General features: G+C 46.8%; 1 protein-coding gene across 1 annotated transcript in view; it reads left to right on the forward strand.

The window, feature by feature from the left end:
* Nucleotides 1–641: 641 nt before the first annotated feature.
* The window catches only part of sec62 (SEC62 homolog, preprotein translocation factor), a 48,713-nt gene continuing 23,033 nt past the window's right edge, over nt 642–26,321 (forward strand). The window contains exon 1 of the mRNA XM_070883808.1: nt 642–733. Coding sequence (XP_070739909.1) covers nt 698–733 — 36 coding nt within the window. The 5' untranslated portion in view covers nt 642–697. The remainder of the gene's footprint in view (nt 734–26,321) is intronic.

A 26,321-nucleotide genomic window follows, 5' to 3' on the forward strand; every position in this document is an offset into this window, starting at 1 on the left:
TCATATGCCTCAGTGAATACATTGACTATATCCTGGAGTTCAGCCTCTGAATGTGCGCAGACACAGGCATCGTCCGCATACTGCAGCTCAACGACAGAGGTTGGGGTAATCTTAGACGTGGCCTGGAGGCAATGGCGGTGTGACTGCAGTTCCGTCTCACGGGCGGTAGGTGGTGGTGTGGCTGCAGTTCGCCCTCCCGCGCGGCAGATGGCGGTGTAATTGCAGTTCCCCCTCCAGGCGGCAGGTGGCAATGTGGCTGGTGTTTGCTCTCACAGGCGGCAGGTGGCGGTGTGGCTGCAGTTCCCGCTCCCGGGCGGCAGATGGCGGTGTGACTGCAGTTTTCCCTCCGCGCGGCAGGTGGCGGTGTGACTGCAGTTTACCCTCCCGGCAGCAGGTGACGGTGTGGCTGCAGCTTCCCCTCCCTGCGGCAGGTGGCGGTGTGGCTGGTGTTCACTCTCCCGGGCGGCAGATGGCGGTGTGGCCGCAGTTTAACTTCCCGAGCGGCAGGTGGCGGTGTGGCTGCAGTTCCCGCTCCCGGGCGGCAGGTGGCGGTGTGGCTGCAGTTCCTCCTCCCGAGCGGCAGATGGCGGTGTGAGTGCAGTTCTCCCTCCCGGGCGGCAGGGGGCGGTGTCGGGGGCGGGCGCCGGGCTCTCGCGAGGCTTGGTTGCCCCGGGACACGTCAGTCGGGCCCGGAGCTATGGCGGAGCGGCGCAAACAGAAGAAACGGAGCCAGGTACTGGGGGAGAGGGAGAAGGGAGAGAGAGAGAGAGAGAGAGAGAGACCGGGCCCGGGAGACCGAGGACTGGGCCGAAGGTACCGGGGGACCCGGGACTGGAGGTCCCGGCCTGGCGCACCGGGGGAGAGGGAGACCCGGGCTGGGGTACCGGGGACCTGAGTACGGGGCTGTGAGGTGCGGCAGCCTGTGGAGCGGGAGCCGCGGTCCCACCGTCTCTCTTGGCTCCTCATTGCTCTCAGTTTCATTTTCCTTCCCACTGAAAATGGCTCTAAACGTGATGGAGACAAGCCGCGGCTCAGTGGGTCGCACTTCGCCTCTGAGTCAGAATGTTGTGGGTTCAAATCTCACTCCAGGCACTTGAGCACAAAAATCCAGGCTGACACTCCAGTGCAGTACTGAGGGAGCGCCGCACTGTCGGAGGGGCAGTACTGAGGGAGCGCCGCACTGTCGGAGGGACAGTACTGAGGGAGCGCCGCACTGTCGGAGGGACAGTACTGAGGGAGCGCCGCACTGTCGGAGGGACAGTACTGAGGGAGCGCCGCACTGTCGGAGGGACAGTACTGAGGGAGAGCCGCACTGTCGGAGGGACAGTACTGAGGGAGAGCCGCACTGTCGGAGGGACAGTACTGAGGGAGAGCCGCACTGTCGGAGGGACAGTACTGAGGGAGAGCCGCACTGTCGGAGGGACAGTACTGAGGGAGCGCCGCACTGTCGGAGGGGCAGTACTGAGGGAGCGCCGCACTGTCGGAGGGACAGTACTGAGGGAGCGCCGCACTGTCGGAGGGACAGTACTGAGGGAGCGCCGCACTGTCGGAGGGACAGTACCGAGGGAGCGCCGCACTGTCGGAGGGACAGTACTGAGGGAGCGCCGCATTGTCGGAGGGACGGTACTGAGGGAGCGCCGCACTATCGGAGAGGCGGTACTGAGTGAGCGCCGCACTGTCGGAGGGGCCATCTTTCGGATGAGACGTTAAACCGAGGCCCCGTCTGTTCTCTCAGGTGGATGTAAAAGATCCTATAGCAGTATTTCGAAGAAGAGTAGGGGAAATCTCGTCCGGTCTCCTGGGGCCAATATTTATCCCTCAAATCAATATAACAAATAAATAGATGATCAGATCATTATCACATTGCTGTTTGTGGGAGCTTGATGTGCGCAAATTGGCTGCCGCATTTCCTACAATATAACACTGATTACACTCCCAAACGACTTCATTGGCTGTAAAGCGCTTTGGGACATCCGGTGGTAGTGAAAGAAATGCAAGTCTTTCTTTCCTTTCTCTTTTTTTCCTTTTTCTTTCAACACAGGCATCATCCGGCCCCGGCAGATCTGTCAGCAATGTGACCTGCGTAAACCCGTGTCACTGCTTGTTCCAGAAAGTTCTCTGGCACAGAAACTCAATGCCACTTCCAAATGTTGTATTCTCTTTAAAAGGAGGAGGTGGTTTCTCGAGTCTGTCTTTCCTGGCCAGCCCCATTAGTGGGTTGATGGGGGTGGTGCTGCTGCCATTGTACACTCGCCAAGTTGTGTATACATCCTGTCACCAGCTGACTGGGTCTCTGTTCAAAGCTCCTGGTCTGTATAATTCCAGCAGATGATGAGCCGGTATATAAATGACATGCCCAGTCTGCAACCAGGGCTCTCGGTAATTGCACACATCTTGAACTTTGGTACGTGTGGAAGTGTGAAGCAGCCATTCCGTTTCAGCTGTGAGCTTCTCTTTGCATCAGAGGTTCACGAGACCATGGAATGGAAACTAGCATTTCCCCAGAAACTCCATGGCATTTACAGTACAGAAACAGGCCATTCGGTCCAACTGGTCTGCCGCACGAGCCTGCTACCACCCTACTTCATCTTACCCTATCGGCATATCCTTCTATTCCTTTCACATAACGAGATATAAGAACATAATTAGGAGCATGAGTAGGCCATACAGCCCCTCGAGCCTGCTCCACCATTCAATAAAATCATGGGTTATCTTCAACCTCAACTCCACTTTCCTTCCAGATTTCCATATCCCTTAATTGCCCGAGAGTCCAAAAATGTATCGATTTCAGCCTTGAATATACTCACAACTGGGGTCGATCATTCCAAATCTTCACAATCCTCTGAATGAAGAAATTGTTCCTCATCTCTGTCTTAAAACTCTGACCCCCTTATCCTAAGACTGTGACCCCTAGTTCTAGACACTCCAGCCAGGGGAAACAACCTCTCAGCATCTACCCTATCAATTCCCCTCAGAATCTTATGTTTCAATGAGATCACCTCTCATTCTTCTAAACTCCAGAGAGTATTCTACACACTCATTCTACACACTCTCCTCTCATCCCAGGAATCAATCTCATGAATCTTTGTTGCACTGCCTCCAAGGCAAGTATATCCTTCCTTAGATAAGGAGACCAAAACTGCAGTGCTTCAGGTGTGGTCTCACCAAAGCCCTGTACAGTTATAGCAAGACCTTATTTACTTTTGTATGCCAACCCCCTTGCAATAAAGGACAACATGCCATTTGCCTTCCTAATTGGTTCCTACAGGTGACTAAAAGCTTGGTCAAAGAGAAAGGTTTTAAGGCGCGTCTTGCAGGAGGAGAGAGAGAGGCAGCGAGATTTAGGGAGGGAATTCCAGAGCTTAGGGACCAGCTGCTTCCCTTTAAATGCCTTTCGCATCTACCATGCCTTGTGGTAGTAAGTTTCACATTCTAACCACTCTCTGGGTGAAGGAAGTTTCTCCTGAATTCCTTCCTGAATTTATTCGTAACTGCCTTATATTTATGGCCCTTAGTTTGGGGACACTCACGTGGAACTATGCAAATGCTCTCAAGGTGAAAGGCGCAATATAAATCATTCTTTCTCTCTCTCCTGTTCTTCCAGCACCCAGCCTGTGCTTACGCCTATTTTGCAACCGCACCAAAGTTGAATTTCACCTCCAGCTTTAAATCCCTCACCACATATCTGTAATCTTTTCCAGCCTTGTATAAATCCCCTCACCCACTCCATTGCTCTGACTCGGACTTCGTGCACATCCTCCCTTTCGCTTCGTCCTGCCTTGACTAAAACTTTTCCGTCTGTCTCTCTTTCTTTAAAGCCCTTTTCACAGGCCATCACTGAGCAACCCTTTGATCACCCCTCCTAATCTCTTCCTTCCTGGCTTGGCATTGATTATCTTTCTGGCTGTTCTTTACATTGGAGGTGCTGTATACATGTAGGTTATTAACCAATCAAATCACAGACATTTTAAACATGTCAGCCATAGCTCAGTGGCTCTTGTATCAGAAGGTTGTGGGTTCAAGTCCCACTCCAAAGACTTGAGCACAAAAATCCACTCTGACACTCCAGTGCAGTGCTGAGGGAGTGCTGCACTGTCAGAGGTGCTGACTTTCAGATGAGACATTAAACCGAGGCCCCGTCTGCTCTCTCAGGTGGATGTAAAACATTCTACAGCACTATTTCGAAGAGGAACAGGGGCGTTATCCCTGGTATCCTGGGGCCAATATTTATCCCTCAATCAACATAACAAAAACAGATTATCTGGTCATTTATCACATTGCTATTTGTGGGAGCTTGCTGTGTGCAAATTGGCTGCTGCGTTTCTCACATTACAACAGTGATTACACTTCAAAAAGTACTTCATTGGCTGTGAAGCGCTTTGGGACTCCCTGAGGTGGTGAAAGGCGCTGTAGAAAAATTAAAGTCTTTCATGCAACACATAATACAGGACTATTTGAATGCCCAATTCAAAACATGCATCTTGCATTTCCAGAGTATTTGCAAGCAAGCAGCATTTCCAAGCCTGTGTTTTTCCAATATTGCAGCAACACTGACCCAGCACAACACGAGCAGAGGTTGAGCTTAGTGGGAGTTGGGCCAGGAGCTAGAGGAGGGCCATTGTGTTGGTTGTATTCCTTCTCCGCTGTCGGAGTTCTCTGGATCGCGAAGACAGGCAGGTGACCGGGGTCTTGGTCTAATAGTCAGCCAATGGGAGAGCAGGAGGAGGGTCTTTTCATTCCCCTCTCCTCTCCTCTCCCATACCAGAGGGGCTTGACTGAGATTGGAACTCTCTCTGTGGAGAAACTGTATCCTGACATAGCGCCCCCCCCCCACCCACCCCCATCCTGCACCAGTCCTACAATGCACCGCTGCAGTGGACTACTGACCTCTCGTTACCTTGGTTACCCATGCTGCCGCCAGTAATGGTGGACTCGTGACGTGTTTGTACAGTGTCAGCATGAACTGAGAGATCCTGGCCTTCCAATGGTGGTTGGAGTAATTCAAGATGACGAATTCAGCATATGGGTTCTTGTGGTTTTTTTTCCCAGGTATAAACACCCCCGTCGCTCCACACCCTTACTTAAATACGCCAGTAGTGGTGACATCTGCCCCACCTCTCTGAACAGCACCACCTGTTGCTTGTTGGTAGAGGGACATTGACAGTCGTAGCGGGTGAGGGAGGCCACATCGTCCACATGCCCAACACGAGACAGCCAAAGCAAGTGCTCTACTCGGAACTCCTACTCGGCAAGCGAGTCCCAGGTGGACAGAGGAAGCCTCCTTGATTAATTACAACATCCCCACAGACACCTGGGAGTCCCTCGTCAAAAACCCACCCTAAGTGGAGGAAGTGCATTCGGGAGGGTGCTGAGCACCTCGAGTCTCGTCACCGAATACAAGCGGAAGAAGCGTGCAGCAAACCAGACTCCCCACCCACCCTTTCCTTTAACTGCTGTCTGTCCCACCTGTGGCAGAGACTGTAATTCCTGTATTGGACTGTACAGTCACCTGAGAACTCACTTTTAGAGTGAAAGCAAGTCTTCCTCGATTTCGAGGGATTGCCGATAATGATGATGGGAGGTGCGAGTACAAACATGCTTAGAATTAGCCCTCAGCATTTCTGTGGACGGTGTAAATTGCAGATCCTTCACTGGAGGATCGCAGGGGCCGTGTCACCAGAAAAAGGCTTGAGTTGTAATTGCAGTCGGTTGCACGGATGTTTTGCCCTCGAGGCTGGTGTGTGTTGGGACAGGGCGAGCGTGTTGCAGTCACTTACCTGCTTTTTTTTCTAATGAAAAGATCGAGCCTGGAGCAGGTTTACAGCTTCAGTTTGATCTCAAAAACACTAACAACAACAACTTGCATTTATACAGTGCCTGGAACGTAATAAAACCTCACAAGGCGCTTCACAGGAAGGATTATACGAAATTTGACACCGAGCCACATGAGAGATTAGGACAGGGGGCCAAAAGCATGATGAAAGATGTCGTTTTCAAAAAGTGTCTTCAAGGAGGAGAGGGAGGCGGAGTGGTTTAGGGAGGGAATTCCAGAGCTTAGGTTGTAGACAGCTGAAAGCACGGCCGCCAATGGTGGAGCGATTAAAATTGAGGATACGCAAGAGGCCAGAATTGGAAGCATGCAGAGATCTCGGAGGGTTGTAGGCAATGGTCCTGCTTTTTTTTTGGTGCAAGGGCTCTGTAATGGGCTGTGCGGCCTGTTCAAATATTCGCGCATGCAGTTTTTTAAAATATAAAAGCCGGTGCATGGTCTGTGGAGGACCTGACAGGAACATTGGTCGCGGAGCTGGAGGAGGTTACAGCGATAGGGCGGGGCGAGGCCCTGGAGGGATTTGAAAACAAGGGTGAGAATTTTAATATTGAGTCGTTGCTGGACTAAGAGCCAGTGTAGGTCAGCGAGTTTAGGACTGCTAAGGACATGGGCTTTGTCGTTTGGCGCGTTAAGTTGCAAGTGGCTGATTGACTTGTGATGGAAGGATGGTCTCACTCAAAGGAACCGAGAACTGCAATGGCTGAGTGAGCACTTCCTAAACGCTTAAACTGTGCACTCAATATGCTGACAAGGGTGTCTAAAAATACTGTGGCTTCTTGTTAAACTCCGCTACCCGTGTCGTAACTCGCACCAAGTCCCATTCACCCACCACTCCTGTGCTCGCTGACCCACATTGGTTCCTGGTCCGGCATCGCCTCAATTTTAAAATTCTCATCCTCATTTTTAAATCGCTCCATGGCCTCACCCCTCCCTATTTCTGTAACCTCCTTCAGCCCTACAACTCTCCGAGATCTCTGCGCTCCTCCAATTCTGGCCTCTTGCGCATCACCTGATTTTTATCCCTCCACCATTGGCGACCATGCCTTCAGCTGCCTGGGCCCTAGGCACTGGAACTCCCTGCCTCAACCTCTGCGCTTCTTTACCTCTCTTTCCTCCTTTAAGACACTCCTTAAAACCTACCTCTTTGACCAAGCTTTTGGTCACCTGTACTAATGTCACTTTGTGGCTCAGATTTTGTTTGATAACGCTCCTGTGAAGCACCTTGCAATGTTTTACTACGTTAAAGGCGCGATATAAATGCAAGTTGCTGTTTGAGAAGCCACGCTCTGAATTTAGGGTTGTTCCTTACATACATACTGAGCTCTGCAGAACTTGCAATGAATCCTCTTTCAAGCAAGCCGGATAATACGTGACAGTGTCACACTTGTCCTCTTGAATTGAAAACACTCAGGAACACTGCCTTGTCCTTCCAAGCTTGGTGTGTGCTTGCAGCGAGCACAAAGGTAAAATATTGTGAAGTTCGGAGTTCTATTGATGCAGGAGAAAGCGCAAAGAGTTGGAAATGTCCACCCTTCCAATTCCTGCGGCCAGTTTAAAGCCTGCTGTACTTAGATCGGAGATTTTTTTTGTTTTATAGATCCCCAAATGTTTCCGACTTTGTCATAATTCTACTTTTGTTTAAAGGAGTAGTGTGTTAGCAATGACGCAATTTTGTGAATGCGTCACACTGAGGGCAACACAGAGAGTCTGGAGATTCAGTGAGAATGGTCTCATCCGTGCCTTTGTTATCTCTAGACTTGGCTATTCCAACGCACTTTTGGCTAGCCTCCCACATTCTCCCCTACGTAAACCAGAGGTGATCCAAAACTCAGCTGTCCGTGTCCTAACTCGCACCAAGTCCCACTCACCCTCACCCCTGTGCTCACTGACCTACATTGACTTCCGGTTAAGCAATACCTCGATTTCAAAATTCTCATCTTTTGTTTTCGAATCCCTCCATGGCCTCACCCCCTCCCTTATCTCTATAATCCCCTTCTGCCCCATGACCCCCTGATATGTCTGCACTCCTCTAATTCTGACCTCTTGAGCATTCCTGATTATAATCGCTCAACCATTGGTGGCCGTGCCTTCTGTTGCCTGGGCCCCAAGCTCTGGAACTCCCTCCCTAAACCTCTTCACCTCTCTTTTCTCCTTCAAGACGCTCCTTAAAAACTACCTCTTTGACCAAGCTTTTGGTCACCTGCGCTAATTTCTCCTTATGTGGCTCGGTGTCAAATTTTTGGTCTCATAATACTCCTGTGAAGCACCGTGGGACGTTTCACTACATTAAAGGCGCCATATAAATACAAGTTGGTGTTGCAATTTGAAATACACGTGGGCCCGGAATTTGTGGTCAGTGGCCCCAAAGTACACTCTGCACAAAGATCCTCACGGTCCCTGTGTCGAGAAATTCGGGTTTTCCAATATGTAATTGAAATAAACGGAGGTTAGTGGGGATCCACCAGCGCGAGCTGCTGTGACGTCAACAAGCTGACGAAGCAGCCAATCAAAATGCTGAATTCACACAGACAGTGAACCAGGAAGTGAGTAAGCACTTAAAGTTCTACTGTTTTGAAAATCTTGAACGAGCAAAACTAAAGATTGGGGCTCTCACATGGGGAAAAAACAAACCTGAAATAAAGATGGACAAACTTTTTTAAAAAGATTACATTTTTCTTTTAAATTTTCTTAAAATGTTCATTTTTATTAAAATGGATAAATTTGATACTGCTCGAAATTGAAGTTAGTTTTCAGAGCCATAGCCTTTGTTTAGCAACCGACATGCTGTTAGAATCCCAGTTACACCTAATCCCTTTGGATCTAGCTTTTATTGGGGTATTTAACAGCATTATTACTGCAGAAGAGCCAAAATGTTTGCCAGTGTCCATGATTTGACAGATTTCACTGATTGCTGGCTCTGGTGGTGATGGGGTGGGAGGAGGGGTGGCCAGATCACAACCAGTGTCTGAGCTGTCACTGTCCGAACACAACTTCAGGATTTCCACAATAGGCTGCGTATGAACACTGCCAGTTCGCTGCCATCGGGACCGCAGATTCCGAGCCGTGACGCTTTTACTTTGAGGAGCACAGATTCTTCACCTCCAGTCACCTTGTGGCAGTGCCCGTCTGTCCCTGGTCAGCCAGAGCATTGCCGGCTCTTGCCGTTTCCTTCCAGTCGTGCCTCCTCAAGTAATTCAGAGCTCACTTTTGCAAATTCCTTCATCGACCAAACTTGTTCTTAGTCATCAAAAAAGCCCCTTTGAAAAATTAATCTGCTCCCAGAAGAAATGATCAGCTTTAGCACTGGTTTGTGATTTATACACTTGCCCAAGTAGTGAGTGCTGAGGCAGAATTGGGGATCTTCACCATGTGAAAGGTGGATTAGCGCATGTGGTTGAATAATCCTCTGGGAACTGGTTGTATTTTGGCTTGGTACTGGGATAGAGTAGTGGAGTGGCTTGGTGCTTGGGTACACTAGGGTAGTGGTTAAGGTACTGGGATAGGGTAAAGTAGTGATTTGGGCACAGTAGCTTAGTGAACATAAGAAATAAGAGCAGGCCATTCGGCTCTTTAAGCCTGACTGTCATTCAATAAGATCATGGCTGATCTTTGACCTCGACTCCACTTTCCTGCCCGATACCCACATCCCTTGATTCCCTTAGAGTCCGCAAATCTATCAAACTCCGCCTTCAATATACTCAACGACTCAAAATCCGCAGCCCTTTGGGTAGAAAATTAAAAAGTTTCACAATCCTCTGAGTGAAGAAATTCCTCCTCATCTCAGTCTTAAATGGCCGACCTCGTATCCTGAGACTGTGCCCCTAGTTCTAGACTCTCCAGTCAGGGGAAACAACCTTTTAGCATCTACCCTGTCAATACCCTCCTCAGAATTTCAATGAGATCACCTCTCATTCTTCTGAACTCGAGAGTATTGGCCCAATCTACTCAACCTCTCCTCATAGGACAACCCTCTCATCCCAGGAATCGATCTAGTGAACCTTTGTTGCACCGCTTCTAAGGCAAGTATATCTTTCTTCAAACAAGGAGACCAAAGCTGTGCACAGTACTCCAGGTGTGGTCTCACCAAGGCCCTGTACAATTGTAGTAAGACTTCCTTACTCTTGTGCTCCAACCCCCTTGCAATAAAGGCCAACATGCAATTTGCCTTCCTAATTGCTTGCTGTATCTGCATGTTAACTTCTTGTACAAAGCCACCTAAATCTTTCTGAACACCAACATTTAACAGTTTCTCATCAGTTACAAAATATTCTGTTTCACTTTTCTTCCTAGTGATTAAGGTACTGGGATATGGTAGTGTAGTGATTTGGGGCTTGTGTACAGTAGAGCAGTGATTAAGGTGCTGGGATATAGTAGTGTAGTGGTTTGGTGGTTGGCTACAGTCATGTCATGATTAAGGTGCTGGGATATGGTATTGTAATGATTTGGGGCTTGGGTACAGTAAAGTTGGGTTCCGGTAATTTGTGGAATAGCATTAGGAAAAATTGGCCATGAAAGTTGCTTTATTGTCATTAAATCCAAACTTGCCGTCCCAGCTAATTCCGGCCTGAACATTATTCCAGTCGCACACAGTTTCTGCCGTTTGTGCCCTCTGAAGTGCTCTTGCTTCTTGGGCTGCTCCGGATGGGCAGTAAATGTGGCTTTATCAGCATCACCCACATCCCCAAAACACACATCCTGCTCCCTGTCGCTACTGATTTCAGTAACTCCTCCTGTCTACTGTCCTCTGCTACTTTTATCTCTCCGGTTCTGTCATTTCTCCCACAGAACACCCTGTTTGATAATCTTGCTCATTCACACTAGTTGGTCATTTCTTGGCTAGATTTCCTGAACAATCTGAACTCTCGGCAGCCGTTTGAAATGCTCGTGCATTGAGTTATCCTTTAGCCCCACCAGCGGACAGGGCCAGTTGGTGCTTGTGTGTTGAGAGCTTTGAGTCATGCCCCTTCGTGTGCCCAGCATGCTAGATGCATGTCGTTGCAGGAACTGCTTGGAAACCAACCTGAGCTCTAGCAAAGAGGCTGCTCGTTTTACATAGCTCTGGGCGTTTAATGTTCCCTTCAGTGTGATGATTGTGTAGCCAGTGTTCCTAATCTGGTGTTGTCACTAGGATTTCAGTGTAATGGTAGGCGTGTGATGATATGTTCGCATTTGTCCTCTTGAATTAAAAACACTCAGCAATGCCGTTTTTGTCCTTCCAAGCTTGCTTTGTGTTTGGAGAGGGCATTTCGAGCAGTATAGCACCAGGGTGGAAGATCATTGGCTGCACACACTTCGACACTGGTGGTGGGAGCAAGTTGAGAAGATGAAGTAACATACTGGCCCTGAAATTGCGACCATTCCAGATATGTGCGCACGTGCCCACAAGTTCTGGTTTAGGCGCACAAAACGCATGTGCCTAAATCCGGCCCTTGTGATCTGTCAAAATGTCTTTTGACAGATCGCGCATATACCCAAGAGAAGGGCCTTCGCGGGTGGAGATTTGGGCTATTTGCCCAGCATATGTCCTTTAAACTCTTACGCCTGGTAAAAGTAGGCGCAAGGCCTGCTTTCTCCTAGCGTAAAAGTTTTAATAGATAGAAAAAATAAATACTTTTTCTATTAAAAACCCCCTGTCTATGCAGGTAAGTTTATTTTTAACACTGTTTAAAAAATAAATTTTAATTTCAAAAATTAAATTTTTCTCAAACATTTAATTTAATGCAATTTCTATTCACTTTTAAAAAATGATGTATTTTTAAAATTTATGTTGGGTTATTTGATTTTCGGGGTTTTCTCATTGATCATGATCGGAGCTGGGAGCTCCCATTAATTACTATGAATGAGAATATGACATTGTGATCCCAGGATGCCCGTACGCTCCTGGGATATGTGAGCCTCTGTGCTGGACTGCGCTTCGAGGCCTCGGACCGGAAATGTTTGTTCCTCCAGGTCCACCAGGTACTTTGGTAAATAAATAAATAAAAATTCGGTCAGAGGCATCCGCCCGCGGGAAGCCTCCGACCGCAATTTTTGGCCCAATAAAGGCTTTGTGCATTAAAGGAAAGACTTGTGTTTACATTGTGCCTTTTGTGACCTCAGGACATCCCTAAGCAATTTACAGCCAATGAATTCCTTTTTTAGGAATCACTTGTAATGTAGGAAGCACGGCAGCCAATTTGCGCTCAGCAAATGAGGTGAGAGGAGAAGCACTTTCTTCACTCAGGGTTATGAATCTTTGGAATTCTTTACCCCAGAAGGTTGTGGATGCTGAGTCTTTGAGTATGTTCAAGGCTGAGATTGAAATATTTATGGATGCGAGGGGAATCGAGGGATATGGGGATCGGTCGGGAACGTAGAATTGAGGTCAATGATCAGCCATGATCTTATTGAATGGCAGAGCAGGCTGGAGGAGCTGTATGGCCTACTCCTGTTCCTATTTCTTATGTTCTTGGTGATGTTCTCCCACAAATAGCAATGTGACAATGACCAGATAATGACCTGTTGTTTAATGATGTTGGTTGAAGGATAAATATTGGGCAGGACACCGGGGAGAACTCCTCTGCTCTTCGAAATAGTGTCATTATGTTTACCTGAGAGAGCAGACGGGGCCTCGGTTTAATATCTCGGCAGAAAGACGGAACCTCCGACAGTGCAGCGCTCCCTCAGTACTGACTTAATTGCAGCTCTTTATCTGTTATCTATTCGTGCCAGTACTAAACCTTATATACTACAATTGGTTTTGGTCGTGTTTGACCTGTAAATGTATACAGTATAATTTCAGAAATGTTCAGGATGTGCAGAATTGTATCCTGGTCCTGGTTAAACCCATTTTGTTAAAATAGCTGGATGCTCGGTTGGCTGACGTGAAACCACCGTGCCTGGTGCTATGACGGGTTAATGGTGGTTTTTCTGGCCGGTTGGAGTTCAGGCTGTAGCAGATGCAGCTCCCCACGTACAGATGGAGATGATTTCACTGTTTGCCTGGGTAGCTCCAAGCAGTGCTACAAATCTCCTCTTGGCTTGTGTAATGAGCAAAATCTCACAGGAAAGCGTGTTTTTTATATTCAGCAGCAACTTTCATTTATATAGCACCTTTAACGTAGTAGAACGTCGCTTCATAGGGGCGATTATCAAACAAAGATTTGACACCGAGCCACATAAGGAGGTATTAAAACAGGCGATCAAAAGCTTGGTCCAAGAGGTAGGTTTTAAGAAGCGTCTTAAAGAAAGAAAGACTTGCATTTATATAGGGCCTTTAACGGCCACCACAAGTCTCAAAGCGCTTTGCAGTGTAGTCACTATTGTAATGTGGGAAATGCGGCAGCCAATTTGGGCACAGCAAGCTCCCACAAACAGCAATGTGATAATGAACAGATAATCTGTTTTTGTTATGTTGATTGAGGGATAAATATTGGCCAGGACACTGGGGAGAACGCCCCCTGCTCTTCTTCGAAATAGTGCCCGTGGGATCGTTTATGTCCACCTGAGAGAGCAGACGGGGCCTCGGTTTAACGTCTTATCTGAAAGACATCACCTCCGACAGTGCAGCGCTCCCTCAGCACTGGAGCATCAGCCTAGATTAATGTGCTCGAGTCCCTGGAGTGGGACTTGAACCCACAACCTTCTGACTCAGGCAAGTGTGCTACCCACTGAGCCACAGCTGACACCATGATTTTGGCCTCCCAAATGCATTATGTTCATCCTCGGGGAGGGACAAGACATCAAGTTGTAGATTATTCTATTCACACTCATTGTTCAATTTAAAACGGTGTGTAAAAGTCCTAATGGGACACCCATAATCTCTCAGTACCCTGCCTCGCGCAGTACTGGGATTCGAAAATACAAAGTTGATCGGCAGAAAAAGACCAGCTGGTCCATTAATCCTGCCCCTCGGCTCATGCTAACTTCAGCATCATTGATTAAGACAGGAATTGATATATTTTTCTATACTAAGGGATATGGGTTTCGGGCGGGAAAGTGGAGTTGAACATAAGAAATAGTAGGCCATACGGCCCCTCGAGCCTGCTGAAGTCGAAAATCAGCCATGATCTTATTGCACGCTTGAGGGGCCGTATGGCCTGCTCCCGCTCTTGCATTCTTAAATGCATCCTCCCTCTCCACCTATCCCCCATATAATCATCTGGGAGAGGCAAAAGACAGAGAAACCCAGGGCCAATAATGGGCAAAACATACACTGGAAAATTCCTCTCCCACCCACTCAGGCGATTGATATCAGTCCAGGAGATCACACAGACTGAGTGTTATTTATAAAGACACTATCTTCTATATGATGCATTCTCTGCCCCAGTCAAGAACCGGACCAACATCCTTCTTTCAGACTAGGCCCCAGTTGAGTGCGAAAAGTTGGTCTCACTCCGAAAAGGATCAGTCAGGGGTCCAGCTCTGGATTGCTGTCGACACTTCCTGCTGAAAAGGCCTGTATCTGGACACCAGAAATAGGCAGCATTGGACCTGTTGCCTCTCCATAGCTAGGAACAGGAGCAGGCCATTCAGCCCTTCGAACCTACTCCGCCATTCAGTCAGATCATGGCCGATCTGTACCTCAACTCCATTTACCCGCCATAGCTCCACATCCCTTGATACCCTTACCGAACTAATATCTAGCGATCTCGGTCTCGAAAATTTCACCGTACCCCCCTCCAGCGGAGGATAAGGGAGGAATGAAAGAGGCATGGTGACTTTAAGTAGTCACGTGATTCTCCATTCCCACCTCGTATACAAGGTCTGACACCCATAGCTTAAAGCAGTTGCTTTTTCCTCGTAAAGTTTTATCATCCCGTTTTTTTCATTTGCATATATTTGAGGATGATTGAATTTGGTTTGTTCTCAGTTGGTTGGTGCACTATTCGGAGGTATATCTGGGGTTCTTTCCCCCGAATAATCATTTTGTAATATCTGTTTCCACAAATGTCTCTAAAATGGGGCCTGGGTAGGATTTGAGCCCTGTTCTAAGGGGCATTGACAGGTGGTTCCGCAACGTCCACTTCCCATCCCCTTATACCAACCAGCAAAGTCCCTTCCACATCCGCTGTTGGGCGAGCAGAAATTTTCTCCAACTAAATACTTGGAAGACTGAAGTCCCCGCCACAAACTTCGTTCCCTAGCCACTGGCTCCATCCCTCTCACTGGCCAAACTGAGGCCGAAGCAGACCATTCACAACCTTGCTATCCTATTTGACCCCGAGCTGAGTTCCCGACCCTTCCCTCTTTGACCAAGCTTTCGGGTCACCTGTCCTGCAATCCCCTTATGTGGCTCGGTATCAAGTTTTGTTTGATAACACTCCTGTGAAGCACTTTGAGCAGTTTACTGCGTTAAAGGCGCTGTATACAATGCAAGTTGGTTGCTGTGTCTATTCAGGGTTCTGAAGTGCTCGTCCACCTCAGGCACCCATGACGCGTCTGTCAGGTACGTTAGTTGGGGATTAGTGATCACTGGCCCACAACCTGCCACCCAGTGCCAGCTGGACGGCTTCCTTGGTGCCAGCTGGCAATTGCTTGCCTGCTCGCTTCGCACAGAATCCATGCAGTAAGAGTGAAGAAACTTTGGCCCATCACACTGGGCTGAAGTCCAAACTACGTGCCAGAGAGAAGAACCCTAAGAAATAGGAGCAGGAGTAGGCCATACGGCCCCTCGAGCCTGCTCCGCCATTCAATAAGATCATGGCTGATCTGATCATGGACTCAGCTCCACTTCCCTGCCCGCTGCCCATAACCCTTTAATCCCTTATCGCTCAAAAATCTGTCTATCTCCAGCTTAAATATATTCAAAGACCCAGCCTCCACAGCTCTCTGGGACAGAGAATTCCATAGAGAAGAAATTCCTCATCTCAGTTTTAAATGGATGGCCCCTTATTCTGAGACTATGTTCCCTAGTTTTAGTTTTCCCTATGAGTGGAAATACCCTCTCTGCATCCACCTTGTCGAGCCCCTATTTATCTTGTGTTTCGATAAAATCACACCTCATTCTTCTAAACTCCAATGTGAATAGACTCAACCTATCTTCATAAGTCAAACCTCCTCATCTCCGGAATCAACATAGTGAACCTTCTCTGAACAGGCTCCAATGCAAGTATATCCTTCCTTAAATACGGAGACCAAAACTGTACGCAGTACTCTAGATATGGCCTTATCAATACCCTGTACAGTTGTAGCAGGACTTCCCTGCTATGAAAGGGGGAAGCAAGTTTCTCGGCTTGCATTTTGGCTCTGGGTATGAGTTTTCTTTCCCGATTTGATAACTGTCTAGGAATCGAAGGATATGGGGATCAGGCAGGAAAGTGGAGTTGAGGTCGAAGATCAGCCATGATCTTATTGATTGGTGGAGCAGGCTCAAGGGTCCGTATGGTCTGCTCCTGCTCCTAATTTTTATCTTCGTAAGTACAGGCATTGTGCTGGTCCTGAGAGCAGGGTCCTGCTTTATTACTTTTTAGTGCATGTAAATGTTATGACAAGGAAACCCAGATGGCAGAAAAACCTGCAGCAAAATCCCTTCCGGCCACATTCAGGCAAGGTTGCACAGAGATTCTCAAAACTGATGTAAGCAAATTTCTGTCCTTACCTGCCTGCTCCTGACTTTGCACTAAGCACACGTTTGCTTGCCAACAGCGTGTGCCTTTTGGAGCACTACGTACCTCAAGACTATGTGGCTTAATGTTGCATAAGTAACTGCCAAGAATGCAAGTCGGGTCTGTTCTGTTTTTTGTACGTTTCCCAATATCCTGCTCGAAAATCAGCTAGCCTACAAATTTTCCAAAATGCTTACAGGCCTGTCGCAACTGAAGGCTTTTCCAGTTCAACCTGGCGCTGAGACCCGATATAAATCGTCCTGGTTGATTGCTTTGTGAAAAACTGATGGACTGACTGCCCAGAAATAACTAGAATTGGAGAGGCAGGGGGATGGGGGGAATCACAGACTTTGCAAATGCATTCTTCTCCTACTTGTGCATAGTTCCTCATCTCATGCACAAAAGCATTTCCAGAAACTACATGAGAAGCAGTTTGCACGGCTTAGTACGGACACCAGATACCATAGAACCCGCCCAGCCCACATCAACACTTCTCGGACCTTGTCGGCACTCCAGAATCTTTTGCTTTCGACAGCAAGACAAATTGTATTTTGTTTCAATTACCGTAGGAATGGTTTTAGGAATATGATGTAACTATTTGTACTGCACTTTTTTTGACAGACATGCGACAAGCTCCGCCTCCCCCCTGCCCAAGTCATTCCATGCACCTGGTGCCGAGAAGTAGGACCTGAGGCTCCAACTCTCTTTCTCCATCCACCCCCCAACCCCCCGGTCGCCTTGGAGCCGAGCGAGAGAGGGGCTGGGGGGCCGAGAGCGAAAGAGGGGCTGGGGGGAGCAAGCGGGAGAGAGAGGGGCTGGGGAAGAGAGACACGGGTGGGGGGGGGGGGGGGGGAGGGCGGTGCGGGAGGAGACGTTCTTCCAACCCCCTACAAGGGACATCGTTGGAGTGGATGATATCCAGAAGTCACGACACACTCACAATTCACTTCATACCCAATAAACCTGTTACCAATCTATACACAATGCCTGTCCCATCTATGGGGGTGGGAGGGGGGAGGATGCACTTGCGCTGGGGGAGGCATGCACTTGGACTGGGGTAAGGCACTTTGGCTGGCCCTTGCTGTCTTCTGGGGAGCTCTGTCCTCTGTCGCTTCAGGAAGTCAAAGTGGATCGAGTTACAATTTGCAAAGTCGGTTCCAGTTGCACATTACAGTGAAATTTCGGGGTGTGGATTATCCTCCAAGGGGACCAATCATAGACAAAGGGTGGAGCATGGCGGACATTTTGGCAGTACAAATAAGCACGTCCTTCAGAATATGGGCTGTTTCATGTACCTCAGGCGGCACTGCCCAACAGCTGGCTGCTAACTTGAAAACCTTGTGCCAATTTATTTAATTTACTTACAGTTTTGTGCTGCCTAGAGTCCCCTTGACCTGCACCTATCCCCTGTAACCAGTATTCAAAAGCTGGCTTGGTACCGGCAGCATTTTACAAACTTGATGGCTTAAGTGCGTATTGGCGGAGAATTTGTGGGTGTAATGACGACAACAAAACTGTCGTCGTTCGCTGTCATTGCTCTGTGAAACTGACAGCAACGTCCGGCATCCACACATGCGCAGTTATACGGGGAAATCTCGAAGTTGCTGTCAATCATCCCCTGCTCCTTCACGGGGTGCGCTGTTGAACTCTCCACAGCCAGCAATCAGTTGAACTAACGTGAGCTTTCCCCTTTATGCTGGACGATCGCTGTTAAAACCCCTGATAAAGTTAAGCCTTGTTCAATGAGGTGTATCTGGATTTTTAATGGCATATTGGGTCATAAATAATGCTGAACAAACTCTCTGGCTCTGAAAAACTGATTTTATATTTGTGGAATGTGAACTGTTTCCATTATGATAATACCATAGTTTTTAATATAATTTTTTTTAAGTGTGTTTGACATTTCAGCTTCTACCCTAATCCCATGTGAATGCCCCAGTCTTTATTTCACTCTCTATAAAAAGATTTTTAAAATGAAGTATAATCAGTGCATTTTACTTCCTGGTTTGCTGTCTGTGAGAATTCTTCAGTGTGTTTGGCTACTTGGCCAGCCTGATGACATTCACTGCTGCTGGACGCTGGAAGCCCCCGAGACTTGGCGCCATAATCATAGTCATATAGAATCAAATCAACGTCGGGAGTGGTGAAATCAGCACCACAGAGAGCACCAGGTCTTTGTGGGCAGCTTTTCTTCAAGGTTACCGGCGAGCGGCGTAACTTCGCCATGGGCCAATATCTCCAATCGATTTCCCCCTTGAGCCCCTTTCGTCTCATCCAAAAGACGGCGCCTCCACAAGTGCAACACTTCCTCGGTACTGCACAGGGAGTGTCAGCCTGGGCAACGAAGTGGACCTGAACCCATGATCGGATCAGCCATGATTGTATTAAATGGCAGAGCAGGCTCAAGGGGCCGTATAAGAACATAAGAAATAGAAATAGGAACAGGAGTAGGTCTACAGCCCCTTGAGTCAGCTCCGCCATTCAATAAGATCATGGCTGATCTGATCATGGACTCAGCTCCATTTCCCCGCCCGCTCCCCATAACCCCTTATCGTTTAAGAAACTGTCTATTTCTGTCTTAAATTTATTCAATGTCCCAGCTTCCACAGCTCTCTGAGGCAGCGAATTCCACAGATTTACAACCTTCTGAGAGAAGAAATTTCTCCTCATCTCAGTTTTAAATGGGCAGCCCCTTATTCTAAGATCATGCCCTCTAGTTCTAGTCTCCCCCATCAGTGGAAACATCCTCTCTGCATCCACCTTGTCAAGCTCCCTCATAATCTTATCCGTTTCGATAAGATTGCCTCTATGGCCGACTCCTGCTCCTATTTCTTATGTTCTTATGTGCTAAAGTCTCTGGAGTGGGGCTTCAACCCACAACCTTCTGACTTGGAAGTGGGGGTGCTACCCACTGAGCCACGGATAGTATTGGCTAGAGTTTTTAGCAGCATGGAGAGTCAACTAGTGTCTTGGGTCACAAAGTTTGAGGCTAATTGTCCAAGGATAGAGAATAGTGCCACAGTTAAATACCCAAATCTGCAGATGAATTTACATGGTATGTAAATCATACGTATAATAAAAATATATCCTGGCCTTGAACTGGGAGAGAAGGAAAATACTACTTCATTTCCAAGTTAAATAACTTTTTAAAGTAAGGGATATAATTAATTTACCTCCCAATTTTAATTATTCATACCATTAGCAACATGATTGAAGTAAAGAGGAACAATCCAATTCACCTGGTTATGAAGTAGCCTTGGGGTGTCTGATTTTTCATTTTCAGTCTACCAGTTACAACATTCAGCTGCTGAAATTCTCCGAGACTTTACAGAGCCGACATTAATCATTGTCCTGTCTGATCTGTAATAAATGCCACTTGTATTATGTAGCAATGGTAAGTGTTGTCAGTTGGCCAGTGTTTTTTTTTTTAAGTGTCCATTTGTCGAAAACTGATGTCGCTCACTGTTCAAACTGCGGTGAACGCCGAAAAATCTCAACACTCGATGAGAATGTCTCTGCACATTCCTTAGCAGATTCCCCCAGATTTACAGCCAATGAAGTATTTTTAAGAACATAAGAAATAGGAGCAGGAGTAGGCCATCTGGCCCCTCGAGCCTGCTCCAATGAGATAATGGCTGATTTGATCATGGACTCCGCTTCACTTCCCTGCCCGCTCCCGATAACCCTTTACTCCTTTATTGCTCAAAAATCTGTCTATCTCCGCCTTAAATATATTCAATGACCCAGCCTCCACAGCTCTCTGGGGCAGAGAATTCCATAGATTTACAACCCTCTGAGAGAAGAAATTTCTCCTCATCTCAGTTTTAAATGGGCAGCCCCTTATTCTAAGACTATGTCCCCTAGTTTTAGTTTCCCCTATGAGTGGAAATATCTTCTCTGCATCCACCTTGTCGAGCCCACTCATTGTCTTAATAAGTTTCGATAAGATCACCTCTCATTCTTCTGAATTCCAATGAGTAGAGGCCCAATCAACTCAACCTATCCTCATAAGTCAACCCCCTCATCTCTGGAATTAACCTTGTAAACCTCTGAACAGCCTTTGAAATGTAGACACTATTGTAATTTAAGAAACGTGACAGCAAGTACCCACAAACAGCAGTGTGATAATTTTTTTTAGTGATGTTGGCTGAGGACTAAATATTGGCTCGGACCCTGGGGATAACTCCCCTGCTCTTTTTCAAAACAGTGCCACATTATCTTTAGCATCCACCTGAAAGGGCAGACGGGGGGGTGCGATTCGGTTTAGCGTCTCATCCGAAAGACAGCGCCTCAGACAGTGCGGCACTCCCTCAACACTCTACTTGGGAATGTCAGCCTAGATTTTGTGCTCAAGTCTCTGGAGTGGGACTTGAACCCACAACCTTCTGACTCAGCAAGTGTGCTACCCACTGAGCCACAGCTGACACTGACTCTCTACACAGGTTAGTTAAAAGGCTTTGAACAGAGTTGTACTTTGAGTAGCTGAAGAATTTGTATATACTTTTTCTTTAAAAAGAGTGACACAATAACTTGCATTAGACAATGTAGGATAGGCATTTGCAGTGTGAATATGAGCGGTTGTTTTACAATAGACATGGCCTGTATTTCAGACTGGAGGTCTGCAGTGATGTGCCCCGGGGTCGGTATTGGGATCACTGCTCTTTTTGATATATATTCATGACCTGGACTTGGGTATACAGGACATCATTTCAAAGTTTGCAGTTGACATGGAAATGTAGTAAACTATAAGGAGAATAGTAACAGACTTCAGAAGGACATAGACTGGTGAAATGGGCAGACACGTGGTAGATGAAATTTATTTAACACCGATAAGTGTAAAGTGATTCATTTTGGTAGGAAGAATGAGGAGAGGCAATATAACCTAACTGGTACAATTTTAACGGGTGTGCAGGATCAGAGAGATGTATATGCACAAGTCTTTGAAGGTGGCAGGACAAGTTGAAATGGCTGTTAAAAAAGTATATAGGATTCTTGGCTTTATTAATAGAGGCTTCATTGAAACAGCTGCGAACTCAACCCTTTTAGTGTGAAAGCAAGTCATCCTCGTTCGAGGGACCGCCTATGATGACGATGAGAGTACAAAAGCAAGGCAGTTATGCTAAACCTTTGTAAAACACTGGTTAGGAGCCAGCTGGAGTATTGTGGCCAATTCTGGGCATCACACTTTAGGAAGGATGTCAAGACCTTGGAGAGGGTGCAGAGGAGATTTACTGGAATGGCAGAGGAGTGAAAGACTTCAGTTATGTGGAGAGACTGGAGAAGCTGGGGTTGTTCTACTTAGAACAGAGATTCAATAGAGGTGTTCAAAATTATGAAGGGTTTTGATTGAGTAAATAAGAAACTGTTCCCATTGGCAGAATGGTCGGTAACCAGAGGACACAGATTTAAGGTGATTGGCAAACAAAACAGGCGACATGAGGGAAAAACATTTTCACAGCGAGTGGTTATGATTTGGAATTCACTGCCTGAAAGGGCGGTGGATGCAGATTCAATAGTAACTTTCAAAAGGGAATTGGATGAATACTTGAAAGGGAAACATTTGCAGGACTATGGGGAAAGAGCAGGGGGAGTGGGACTAATGGATCGCTCTTTCAAAGAGCCGGCACAGGCACGATGGGCCGAATGGCCTCCTGTGCTGTAAGATTCTTGGATTCTAGAAAATCTATCCATTTCCGCAAAGTCGTGTTGCTTTATAAGGACAAGACTGTTGCACCATATATTGTTTTATTTTTTTAAATCACATGTATCTCGCGTCTTTCAAAGTTTGGTCATGGATCTTAGTACATCTGTAATCTCCTCCAACCTCCGCAGTTCCTGCGCTCCTCCAATTGTGGCCTCTTGCACATCCCTGATTTTAATCGCTCCACCATTGACGGCCGTGTCTTCAGCTGCCTGGGCCCTAAGCTCTGGAATTCTCTCCCTAAACTTCTCCGCCTCTCTACCTCTCTCTTTCTCTTTAATATGCTCTTAAAACCTACCACTTTGACCAAGCCTTTGGTCACCTGTCCTGATATCTCTATGTGGCTCAGTGCCATTCTGTCTGATAACGCTCCTGTGAAGCGCCTTGAGACGTTTTGCTAAGTTTAAGACACGATGTAAATGCAAATTGGAATATACTGGACATGCAAATTTCTGACTCCAGCTGAAAAGCACAAATTTTCTTCATCCTTTCATAAGCGAAGCCATTAAATAAAAATTGAGTGTTGCTCGTGATGAGGTTTTTCTTCCCTGAAATGAAAATTGTTTTTAAAAAGTTGGTGTTCAAATCATTGGTTTACCTATTTTTGGAATCATTTCTTTGATGGGGGTGCAATCAAGTTGCCGGATTTAATAACTTTAAAAAAAATGCAAAGTTAAACCACGAGCCAACAAAGATTTTTTTTATTGCAAGATCTTGGATATTTGCAAACAGCCTTTGAACAAGGGAGTGTTGGCTGAACTCGGCAAGACGTGGCTTCTCGAAGCTCGATCTTCTGATTGCCTTAAATGCAGAGAGGCAGCTTTGAGGCAATTTTTGTGGTTAGGGCGTTGCCCTTCTGAGCTCACCAGCGTGTGTTGGAACTATTGTGGGGAAAAAGTCGTCATTTGTTCTGGAGCTCCAACAGCTGTCTCAGTGACGATGAAGCATGAAGCATGAGCGGGCTCTAATTAAAGGAACTCTGGAGGCCAGAGCCTCAATTTTAACAGAGCAGGACTTTTCATTAGTGCTGGCGCCTGACAGTGCCCAGGTCAGTCTGGTTTATTCCTGCAGCAGAGGGAAGTTGCTTACAAAGTTGATCAAGTGCATCATCGGCCTAAAGTCCCTGTCTTAATGGCGAAGGGTAGACTGTCTACTGTTCAATTGGAACATGGGATTCAGTTTTGTTCATGGCTCATTAATTATGTGAGGAACAATAATGTTTTTCATTTGAGAGACACTTCCCTTCCACATGTAGATTACCTCTATGCCTTCTACTCCTGATCTTTCAAAGTCATTTGTTGCATTTTAAATTTATGGAATTATCCAGTAATTTGAATTAAACAAAAAAAGACTTGTATTTCTATAGCACCTTTTTTGACCACCAGACATCCCAAAGCGCTTTAGAGCCAATGAAGTACTTTTCAAGTGTAGTCACTGTTGTAATGTAGGATATGTGGCTGCTGCAGCTTAAAGGAAACATTGGCGTGTGGTGAACATGCTCCCACAGTGCAGTTAGTGAGAGAGTTGCAGGATTTTGACCCGGCGACGATGAAAGAACGGTGATGCATTCCCAGGTGTGTGACTTGGAGGGGAACGTGGAGGTGATGGTGTTCCCATGTGCCTGCTGCCCTTGTCCTTCCAGTTAATTATCTGCAACTTAATTATATTTACCACTTGGATATTCAGGAAAGGTGGGCTTTTGAAATTGTACTCAATTTTAAAAATGTTAAATGAAAAATAATCTTTATCCAAACAATGTCTTTTTTAAAGCCATTTCAGAGAGCAACAGAATAGAATGCTTTGTAGAATTATGACCACCATATATATCTGTTTGAAAATTAAATTTGTGTTTAAAATTATGAAAGGGTTTAATTGGGTAGACAAAGAGAATGTTTCCTCTTATAGGGGAGTCCAAGTCTAGGGGGCTATAAATATAAGATAGTGACTAATGAATCCAATAGGGAATTCAGAAAAAACCTCTTTACCCGAAGAGTGGTGAGAATGTGGAACACTCTACCAGCGAATAGTATAGATGTATTTAAATGAGAGGCTGGATCAGTACATGAGGGAGAAAGGAATAGACAGATATACTGATGGGGTGAGATGAAATAAGGTGAGAGGAGGCTCATGTGGAGTATAAACACAGGTATAGACCAGTTGGGCCAAATGGCCTGTTTCTGTGCTGTCCATTCTGTGTAATTCTATGTATTTAACATCTTGTTCAATTTGTTCACCGCCTCGGTGGAGTTTACTCCTCAATCGGACTGTGTGGGCTAACCGACCAACCGCCAGCCATACTCGCACTGCACCAACTGATCCCTCCCAGCTTTGCTGTGTGTTTCTTTTCATGTCGCAGGTTGGCCTGGTTGTGACTCGTGACATGACCGAGCATGTTCGGTAGCCGCTTAATGTAGTCAAAACAATGTTCCCTTTAAGCCACGTGATCGCATAGCTCTCTGGACCTCCCGCGCAGCCGGCTGGCCGGCTTTCCACTGAGAAAAACCGCGCATGTGCGGCATTCTGACTGGGCCGCGCAGCCACTTAACTGGGCCGTGCACTCATTAAAAAATTCGCAGGAACATTGGTCAAAGCCCCGTTGTGCAGGCGATATGTTCTTAGCGTCGTCACCTGCTGCAACTGCTTCCGCCACACCACTTCACCCTGATGTAACGTGTCCTGGCTACTTTTGCCAGTTCGTGTTTGAGACACCCATCATTGGCCTTCACTGAAATCCCTGTGAAACACTCCTGCAGTGTGGCTGCATGGAAAGATCGCTCTCCCTCCATTCCATTTTGCTGAAAACTTATTGAAGCGCTAGTTTTGTTGGACCTTCTTAATACGCTGTAGACCATTTGTTATTGTAAGGGCATTGGTGTTTTTCTTTAACTGCAATTGTATTTGGTGTATGCCTTTGTGTACTTGTACATACCCACTCAATAAGCCCTGAACCCTTCAGCCCATTTCCATCGTGATGTTTGGGTCTCCTTTACTATTGAGCAGCTGTCTGAACGCTAAGACCTGCTTGCTTACTTTGGGGGGGACGGAGCATCAAGATGGAGGAGGAGAATGAGAACAATTAAATATCCTGTTACTTTAGGGTGGTTTTATATTACTATGGTATCATCGATTGCTGACGCCTGGGTCGGTCTCCACCCCTTGGTGTTAAATTGGTCAGTTTACTTTGTTCCGCCAGCAATGGAAACACACTTTCTCTGAATCTACTTTTTCTAGAGAGCGGCAGCAGAATTTAAATGTAAAAATAGGCGGTGGGAAAGAAGAAATAACTTGCATTTATATAGTGCCTTTCACATCCTCGCAGGCCGTCCCTAAACGCTTTATAGCTAGTGAAGTACTCTTTAAGTGTCGTCACTGGTTGTAATGTAGGAAAACACGGCAGCCAGTTTGCGCGCAGCAAGCTCGCACAAACAGCAATACAATCGTTTCCAGTTGATCTGTTTTAGTGATGATGGTTGAGGGATAAATGTTGGCCAGGACACTGAGGATAACTCCCCTTCTCTTGGAACAGTGCCATGGGATCTTTTTACGCCCACCTGAGCGAGCAGACGGGACCACTCATTAACGTCCCATCTGAAAGACGACACCTCCGACACTGCAGCACTCCCTCAGCATTGCACTGGAGCATCAGCCTCGGTTGTGTGCTGAAATCCTGTTGTGAGGATTGAACGCATGACCTTCTGACTCTGGCAGGAATGCTACCAGTGAGCCATGGCTGCCTCTTATCATAAAAAGGAATTGGTCACTGATTAAATATCTTAGCTTGATGCGTCAGCTGTGACTGAATTGTATGCATTATCAGCTCTGAGTCAGAAGGTTGTAAGTTTAAGTACCACTCCAGAAATGTGAGCACATAATTCTAGGCTGACACTCCAGTGTAGTACTGAGAGAGTGCTGCACTGTCAGGGGTGCCGTCTTTCAAATGAGATGCTAACCCGAGGCCCCGTCTATCCTCTCAGATGGACGAAAAGATCCTATGGCATTAATTAGAAGAGCAGGAGAGTTAGCGCCAGCGTCCTGGCCAATATTTATCCCTCAACCAACATCACTAAAAACTGATTATCTGGTCATTATCACATTGCTGTTTGTGGGAGCTTGCTGTGCGCAAATCAGCTGCCACGTTTCCTACATTTCAACAGTGGCTGCACTTGGAAAATGTACTTCATTAGCTGTAAAGTGCTTTTGGACA

The sequence above is a fragment of the Pristiophorus japonicus genome, chromosome 6, assembly GCF_044704955.1.
Source record: "Pristiophorus japonicus isolate sPriJap1 chromosome 6, sPriJap1.hap1, whole genome shotgun sequence".
In the NCBI taxonomy this organism is placed as follows: Eukaryota; Metazoa; Chordata; class Chondrichthyes; family Pristiophoridae; genus Pristiophorus; species Pristiophorus japonicus.